This window comes from Pinus tabuliformis, chromosome X (assembly GCF_031772625.1).
Source record: "Pinus tabuliformis cultivar Carrire ecotype Pingquan chromosome X, CPIR1, whole genome shotgun sequence".
NCBI lineage: Eukaryota > Viridiplantae > Streptophyta > Pinopsida > Pinales > Pinaceae > Pinus > Pinus tabuliformis.
Window position 1 is genome coordinate 904,432,794 of NC_142308.1, and position 9,975 is coordinate 904,442,768.

Here is a 9,975-nt window from a genome sequence, read left to right on the forward strand (position 1 = left end):
TAGCCGGGGGAGACGTCCATTTCCACAGTAAGAAGAGACGAAATGGACCTCCTCTTCCAACTCATCTTCTCTATTGCTTCCAAATAAATTAATGTGAAAGCTCGTACTCTTAGCCTCTCGTCGTGTCTTCATACTGTAAACTCAATTGACATGCTGTTGGTTTCTTATTAAACTCTTTCCACGGACATTTAATATAAGATTCCTTCTGTTGGATTTGACCCTTTCCAAATTCCAACCTAATCCTCAATTGCACCCACGCACATTTCTTCCGTGGCCATTCCCAATACTACTTGATTCCACAACGCAAATTTCTTGCGTGCTTCAAAGTTGAAATCCTTGGTATTGTTCTATCTGCAGCTAGAGAGTATGGATTCGTCGCATTCATGGTGCGCGCTGCAGTACAACGAAGATATTGTGATGCAGGTGTTGAGACATCTGGATGCCAAGTCCCTGGCCATGGCGAGCTGTGTGAACAGGCAATGGAAACGTGCCGTGGAGACGGAGAGCCTGTGGGAGCGGGTTTGCAGAAAGGAATGGCTTGCTGGTGGTGAGTCGCAGAATATGAGATCCGCGGTGATAGCTCTGGGAGGATATCGGCGCTTCTTCTTTCTTTGTTTGCGCCCACTTCTTTATCGTTCTCTTCCCACCAGACCCTGCAGCAACGACGGTTTCATTCCTCTGTCGCTTTCTCTCTTCTCCGTGGATTGCTACGAGCACCTCGGCAGAAACAAAGGCTACCTCGGCGATGATGAACCCTTCATAAACCCCGTTGGCCGCTACAGGATGGAAATTTGATGTTGCTCAGTAGTAAAACCCTCCTCTAATTTTGCAGGTCTCTTTATTTATCTTCCTTCCCTTTGCTGATTGTGTTCAGTTTCATATGTATCGTAATTCTCTGTCTTGCATCATGGGCGATGGGTGCTGCCCCTCAATTGGATTTATTTTAGGAATATAGGGTTTCCTGTGTGTTTTACTTTGTATTTATTTTAGGACGATAGGATTTCCTGTGTGTTTCACTTTGTATGTGGATATATTTTCAGGAATAATGTAAGGACGAGAATTGTGGTATTTAAACACGGATATTATTTTAGTATTAATATAGTAACAATAATTATGCTATTTAAAAATATATTACATCTGCTCCAGGGGTCTATACAGGAACAATATACGAATGACCTCTCAAGTAACTTATTCTTGATCTCATGTAACTTATTCCTGATTTGTTTTTAATGGACGAACATTTTTTTTATTTAAATTTAATTAGAAGTTTGTGATTAAAGTTTATTATTTTTTTAATGGGAAACTGATCTACAATTAGGGGTATTTTACTGTGCGAATTTTATTATTTTCATTAATTTTGGTATGTATTAATAATTAACAATGCCATCTTGTTATCATTTTAAATTCTCATACCCTTTATTGATATTGTTTTAGTATTCCTGTGAGTGTTAAAGGATTTGGTCTTAATTGTGCATAGGTGTGGAGATGAGGATTTCATTACCTTATTTATTAGGTCTCCTACTAAGTAGTTGTGGACATTCTTTATATTAATTTAGTATCTTTTAGAGATTGTTCATCAAGGTGGAAAAGGTTGATAAGAAGTTAGGTACGTTAATTTACCATAGTTTTGAGGTGATGGGTTTAATTTGTCTATAACATATTCTATAGACGGACTTTAAATTTTTCTAGACTTAATTTCCACTGCTTAATGGTGAAAATGAAATAAGGTTCGAGTCTTTTCTTCTAATTGAACTTGAAAGATTGGATTTGAAGTTGCAATTTATTTTTTTGGAGAAAAAATAGTTTTGACATTCTCCATATTCATAGAGCACTTTTTTTATTAGGACTTCTAATTCTATCCATGGTGGCCATTGAACTTGTTTATACTTACCATTCCAACTTCTATCAGCTCCAAAACCTATGCTCAGGTATAGTCAAATGATTTTCAAGTTTTTGTATTATAATTTATAAAGGTTAAATTGTTTGGATAGGTGATTAATTCTCCCTCTACCTCTATTTTTAAATAATAAGCACTTGAAAAATGAAGTACTTTTTTGTTATGTACAACAAAATGAATATTTGTTGTGGGTTTTTATTTGTATGTTTTTACCATTTGATATTTTCGCCATGCAATGTTCTTAACCTAAGTTGGTTTCATTTACTATTACTAGAGTTTTATTGTGTTTCAATGGTGTCCAATGAATGACTATTCATAGCAATCATTACAACATATGTCACCATTACCCTAGGTGTTGAGTTCAAATACAATATATCATCTTTAGTGTTTATAAATTTTAAAATATACAAGTTTGATCTATTTAGATATGTCATTTGATGTCCCTTTGTCCATGTCATTTAAAATAATGTTTTTTTAATCAAAATATGTGTTTGCTATGTCAAAGGAATGGAGTAAGGATTGCAAGTTTTCATTTCTATGCCTTACCCATATGATTTTTTCCCTCATTCTATTCACTGCAATGAAAGCAATTTAAATATGTTATAAATGATTTGGTTGCTACAAGGATGAGTTGTACATATGTTTTCATCTCTAGAAAAGGATTTGTTATCCAAATATATGTTCCTTCTAGGGATTATATCATATTTCATCAGTGCTTGCATTCATTTTGTTTTAATTCCAATGATTTCTTGGTTACCCTTATGATCATTTTAAAATTTACAAATGTAATGCATTTTCTATTTGTGTCTTCACATGAGAAGGACCATGCTTTGAAAGTGAGGAGGAATGATTTGTATGTTCTCCTTCATAAGAGGAGAAATGAGTTATATGTTTTTCTTCATCTCAACAAAAGGTTTTTTCTTCCTAGTTGTTTCTTGTAAGTATTTTAGATTATTCATTGAGCAATTTAGGATAATTATCATTCCTAGATTTTAAGTATCATTTAATTTCTAGTCTCTTAGTGGCATTCATATGTGTATACATCAACTGATTTATTGCTTAAACTGAAAACATAGCTTAATTTTTTTCTTATACAAAACATGAATAAGATTTGATACTCACTTGATTTCTCATGTATGGTTCAAATGTAACAAACTTCTCTTTTGAATTATTTTCTTTTTTTAATGATATATTATGTTTTATTTACCATAGGTTGTTAATTTTTTCATTGAGTTATAACATTTGTGACATCTAACTAGTTTCTTTTGTATTCTTGACTTGATCTAGGTTGGTTGTTTTTTCCATGGTTTTTAGTGTATTGGTTGAGCAACAAAGTTGGTTTTTAGTGTGGTGGTTGAGTAATAAAGTGTAGTGAAATACTCTTGAATCTTTCTTGTATGTTTTCTTCACACCTGCATACATTAAGTCTCCACAATCCACACTAAAAACTATAAGTGGTTGAAGTTTCTTTGTGGAAAGAATACATAATATTTAATGGTGATTTTATTTCTTTTGTACTTAAGTGTAAAAGATGATGTCACTTTTCTACTCAATTGTTTCATCTACTTTAGCCTATGTTTCCTTACACACATATATGGAGTGGTGTTTTCTCTTCCATTGAGTTCTAAAATTACAGATAACATTTTTTGTTTGTTCTCTAAGTTGAGAAGCCTTGCTTATAATCTTAATTTCCTATCAAAGTTTCAATGGTATAGATATTTACAATACACCTTTTTGCATTCCTTGTTTGGTGAACGATCACTTATAGATGGAAATAAATTGTTCTATTTGGATCATATTATTGGGTCCATTAGATATCTAGTTGTTCATGTTGTCTCCATGTTTTCATTTAGGTTTCCAATGGAAGGAAACAAATGCAATGCCTTTTATTTTATTTTTTATTATAGTGAGGTACCTTATGTTTTTTATCCCTTAGAAAACTTCAAATAGTAGTTATTTTTTCAAGTGTATTTATTACATTTATTGGATGATTAACTATTACCCTCAATGTAACATAATCCCACAAATTCCTTGGTTGTCATTTTGTCATTGATTAGTTACTAAAAAATAAATTTCGATTGTTTATTTTGTGCAATGTATAGATAATATTTTATATTGTTTTAGTTCCTTTTGTGTGCTTTTATAGAAAAATGTGATAGCTCCATCTCTTTTGAATTCCTCCCTTTGTTGTAGTTGAAATATTCATCTTCACATGTGAAATTAGATTTGCTTTTTCAAGGTTACAAAATTTGAGGCAATGTTTGCAATGCTTTGAATATGTCCTACAGATTGAGTTGGCTTCCTTATCGGTTCAAATCATTAAGAAAATTGGTTAGCTAATTATTTCTCACATCTAAGTGTGCTATAGGGATTAATGCATGGGTGTTTGGTGATGTAGAAACCCTCAAGGATCTTCCCGGGATCCTTGGCAGACTGTGAGATTATCTTTAGCTGGCATAGAGATGCATGCATATCTATGTTAAACAAATGAGAATCAAAGCAGGAAGAAGGACTTATTACCTCTAGTCTTGGTGTGTTGTTGGAGAGTGCGAAGTAGCAGAGTGGAAGACCCCTCAGCTAGCCCGAGATCAAAACCTACACATAGATAAGACAAGGCATAATATCATAGCATATAACTTTGACAATCAATGCAATAACATATAAATATATCTAATTACATGTATCTAAGCCACTCATAATAACGAAATTGCATAAATATGTAAAAAAATTACACTACCAACGTCGTGGAGTGGAACACAGTATATTGATGTAGAAAAGGGTGATTGCAACTATAAACTGTATCAACCTTCCCTTACTCCTCCAGATCCTCTCTCTCTCTCCCTTCTTAACCTCTTGCAATGCCTTAGTCTGAGACTAGTCTCAGTAGTCAAATAGGAAATCCTTTCAAATGTTTTGACCTTTTACACAATGGCCCTAGCGTCACATATATAGCATGAGAGGATAAGCCTTTCCAAATCCCTCATGAGTTACTTTGGGCAAAAGTAGATATGTTTCCATGATTTTTTGCTCTTTCCTGTTTGTAGACTCCATTAGGAATAGCAATTCCTCCAAACAGGTCGAGTTTTAATGTTTCTTGGTTTTGTGAGCTGACATAGGAGTGAATCACAGGATATTTCTTGGTCAAATTGTTCCTTTGACCCATAGAAACTCATTTAGGTTGACTAACGCCCTTCCCAAGGTAACAAACAACGTTACCCTAGGCACTAACACACCTTATGCCTTGCTAGGAAGATTTATAAAGAAGGTTGCTAGTTCCTAGATAGCATTAGCTTGACAAATGGGCCTGTGAACTTACTCAGTCCTTCAGTCATTTTGCTCTTCTCCCCTGTGCTGATGAGGAGGTAATTTTCCTACATAACAGATTACCCCTAAAGTGTGAGATCAGAGGCAGAGACGATGGCCGAAATACTTTATATATAATTGTCATTTTCTTTGGAAAAAGAGAGAGAGGATCGAAGCTTCGGGAATATGATAAACCTGATACAACACATATAGAAAACACATAAAATCATGTCCTGAGTCAGGCATTCCCATGCTCGGTAGCTATGTCAGAGTGATTTCTCAACAAAGAAATATGACGATCATGGCCGCCAATAAGCGTAATATGGAACCTGTGTCGTAATAAGATCATTCTGATGAGTTGTCTCCAAAAAACAATAAACAAAACTTGGGAGAGGAAACAAGGCCGAGAGATGTAAGCCTCTACCCAAGTTCTTGATTTCCACTTCACCGTAATAGCATAGTTAGATACATGTCAATAAAGGCATTGAGGTTAAACATTTATGAAATTGTCTAATTATCAATCAATAATGGAGACCGTTAACGGACGTGAGGATGGCCACCAATGATGGTGATGGTGTCCAAGATGCACACTATAATATAGCGAGTGTGAATAATGTTTTTGTTGTTGAGCACTCATAGAATCGTTTAACCAGGAGCCAATAATTAAAACCCCTAACCAAACACAAGGTAACCTACCAATGATGTCTGGAACTTCCAACGCAATGAAGTGTTTTAGGTTTTCTTCCAAGATAGAGTGTTGAAGTCAATAGGAAGAGACCTATTGAAGGGTAGGCAATAATGTGTCCTACATAACTCGACACAAAATAGGACATGAATGATTGTTTTTTTTTAATAATAGTTTAAGAATTGGGTCAAAACGACAGAGTGGATGGTGGAGGAATATGCTTGATGGTTTAATGGAGGAAACATAACATAAAGGTTTTTCCCTTGAACAATAGAAGGCACGAGACAAAGGTTTTAACCATGAAGCACTACACTCATGAACACCAAATAGTGTTAGGATACAGGGATGCAACAACATCAGGGTATATAGGCTAAAATCATAGGATGGTAAGGTTCATATTGAGAGGTCGTCACAAGGAAGGTTTTGCTGACGTAGTTCCATGTTCAAGGGAGTGACTGTTGCCAAAAAACGCCTTTGAAAATACTGACTCAGAGCAATTGTATCATCCACTTTCCCCATCTAATTAATTTAGTGAGTCTATATGGGTAAACTCATTGGTATTTTCATATTTTAAGAGTCTGAAAAGATCATAAAGAGCGACCCTATTCCTCATATGATTAGTTTAATGAATCTAGATGAGTAAACTCATTCGTATTTTAATATTTCAAGAGTCAAAAAAGATCGTAAAGAGAAACTCCATTACTCATATTTTTAATTTAATGAGTCCAAACGGGTAAATTCGGTGGTCTTTTCATATTTCGAGTGTCTGAAAAGATCATAAAGAGCGACTCCAGGGTGGTCCCTTTGTCATAGTTTTTAACTAGGTGTGACAAAGGTTTAATAGTATACCCAAAAAGGTTCCTTTTCTGTAAGTTAATTTACTGAGTCCGGATAAAGAGATAAACCTACACTCAATATATTTTTTACTCATTTTGTTACAAGTACAAAGAGACAGACTAAACTCGATATTCATCGTGAATTTTTAATGAGTCATGCGAAGACAAACTCAATAGGTCTTCATCAAATTTTAATGAGTAAAATAAAGAAAACTCAATGTATCTTTTTCAGTTTAATGAGTGAGGAAAAAGAGGTAAAAGAACTGCTCATTCCTTCTTCATAGATTTAACGAGCCTCAAGAAGGGAAAAACTCGGGAACTTTTCAATTTAAGAGCCAGAAAGAGTCCTAAAAAAGAAAGCTCTCATATCATCACCATAGGAGTTTAGTAAGCCTAATGACAAAAAGTTAGGGATTTTTTAGTTCAAGAGTGAGAAAAGATCCCATAAAAGAAAGCCCTCATTGAGAATCGAACATAGTCATTTCTGCAATTCAGCTCTAAAAGTCCTTTCATCAAAACATGACTAATTCCTTACAATATGTGGACATGGTGCCTAATAAATATCATAGGAAGTGAACTACTTCTAATTTAATTACTTTAATTAAGACAAGCCATACCTCCAGAGTGACTATAAGGGGGTCCTTGAGCCACCACTTTCACCATTTGCATCATTTTAGTGTTGTGAGAGTGTTTTGGAGAAAAAGAGGAGTAGATCTTCCACGGACGATTCCGGGAAATCTAGGTGACCATTCGACTTGTCGTTTGTCCCAAGTATATGCCAAAACCTTCATCCTGCATTATTTAACCTTTTTTATCTACATTGGGAGTGGATTTTTAGAGATTTGGGAAGCCCTAGATCATTAAGTGTGACTAATGCCCCCTTCTAGGTCTATAGGGAGCGTTAACTACCCTTTACGACCTAGAGGAGCACATTAGTCCTCCCTATTTTCCATAAAAAGCGGCAGTAATGCATTGGGGCACATTCTAAAACCCAAAAAAGTGATTTCCTAAACATTTTTGCCCCAATTGCACTGATTTTTGTGTTGATTTGTGCAGGTTTTGATCAATCATGACTAGTTGATGGAGAGAACGGTACCATGATGGACAAGAATTACGTATGCGAAATGATCAAGCTTTTATACTTGCATTACACTGATGTGGTTTGATGAAATATGCGTAGCTTGACCTGATGAAAGGTTAGGAGGAACCCTTAAGCTGGATCATTCAACGTTGGGATGAACACCAAGGGGTGTTCAAGATTAGGGACCATGAGCTTGCAACCAGCCGAGATGACATCTATTTTGTGACAAGTTTGTCGTGTAGAGGAGCATGAGCAAACTTACTAGTGGTATTCATGATCCTAGGTCCACTTTAGAGCTGGTTTGAGCTTATTGTATTCCTATAGAGTAGATCAGATCCAGGTCTATGAGGGATATATTATGGATGATTGTTTGCTTGGTGAGGTCTAAAAGTCACCATGTCATGACAAATGCCCAACTATTGCTTGCCATTAATTATGTCTAGCCACAGATCTTCAACTGGTGTCAGGCAGTGCTTCGTTAACTCAAGGCAGAGTTGACTACATGTAAGACCCTGACCCAACAGAGTTTTGGGCACAATACTCTCATTGTATACTTTATACTTGAGAGGGTTCCAGTTATGTGACCAAAGATGAGTTTAGGTCCACTTGATCTAAGAGATCCTAGGAAGAGGTGATGGGCATCTCTCAATCCTTGCACTGGAAGGGGACACATCCGACATTTTTTTGAAGAGGATTTCCTCGAATGGCTCAGCGGTCAGATCGTGATGATAGATGACAATGCCTACAAGGGAATGGACTTCATAGGTGAACAAGTACTGACATGAAGGACTTTTCTTGACATAGATGTGGCACCGATGCAACCTGCAGGTGAGCCTCGCCAATTAAGGTGAGGTGGACAACTACTGGAAGGTGGGGGTGATGCTCAGATTCTTCACGAGGTTCTAAGGAACCTTGAAGGTCTCAGTATGGGTGTTGCCCCCCTCCTATGAGGGATATTCTTGCTCACGTGCATCGACACATGGTTGGTGTGCCTGAGCGGTTTCTGGTTACTGTTTAGAGGATAGCTAGAGTTGTATTATCTTTTCAGGAGAATAGGCTCTATTAGCATGCGCATGGTATAGCCAATGGGTTTATATAGTGAGGCTTAGTAGCCATTTTGTACTTAAAAACACCCAAGTTTTTGGGAAAATTTCTTATGTAAAAGACTGGATTCAATATATATATATATATATATATATATATATATATATATATATATATATATATATATATATATATATATATATATACAGATATTTTGGTATTTTATGATCTAAATGTTTTTTAAGTGTTTTTTGTAAATTTTTCATTGTGTAAATATTTACTTTCATACATGTATCTATAATAAATGAGACACATGCCAATATAACACATAGTTTTCCAATGAATCAACAACTGTATTAAATTCTCAAGGAATGTGTTCATATGTAATAAACTCAAATTGACATTCCAAGACTCGTACCCTTAAATAATGACGTAACACGATTGGATTATGAATTTGATAATGAATTGTCAATTGCATAACAACAAGCTGAGAGTATAACCTAACCACCAGATTGGAGATGTCCCAAGATGACGCTTCAGTGAGAAGTGAAATTACAAACATATACATAGAAATATTGTTGGTGGCAGTACCGAGAAATGCTCCCCCAAAACAAAGTAGTTCCAACTTAGGTGTGTAAATGACCCAAGTAGCTAATGTAATGTGCCATGTGTAACGACTAGCACCATCTGCGTATCCTATGTATGCTAAGGTTAATGAAGACATTTGCACATCGAGAAATATGTATGAGACAACTACTTCAAAAAAATACAGAAAAAATTCCAGTCACATAAAAAAGAAGCAAAATTTATAAATACATAAAATTACAAAGCACATGCCTAGTGCAGTACTAGGCATAATACTTTTTCAGATAGAGCCCATTTCGGGGCTCAACAAGCGGGATTCCTTCCCAATCTTGAAGCTCATATGCTCCTTTTGGGAGGACCTTCGTGATGACATATGGACTGAGCCATAAGGGTTGAAGTGTTCCTGCCGACAAGAGGTCAAATTTTTTTTCATAGAGTAAAACCAGATATCCCTCTTGGTAAGAATGAGGCTTGACCTTTTTGTCATACTAGGCTTTAACCCGACGCTTGTGGGCTTTGAGTGCCAATTCAACATCTCAACAGG

General features: G+C 35.6%; 1 protein-coding gene across 1 annotated transcript; it reads left to right on the forward strand.

Annotated features, from left to right (window-relative positions):
• The first annotated feature begins 366 nt into the window (after window positions 1–366).
• LOC149142611 (F-box protein SNE-like) lies at window positions 367–795 on the forward strand. The gene has a single exon (XM_089451530.1). The coding sequence runs from the start codon at window positions 367–369 to the stop codon at window positions 793–795; it is 429 nt and encodes a 142-aa protein (XP_089307656.1).
• Window positions 796–9,975: the final 9,180 nt, after the last annotated feature.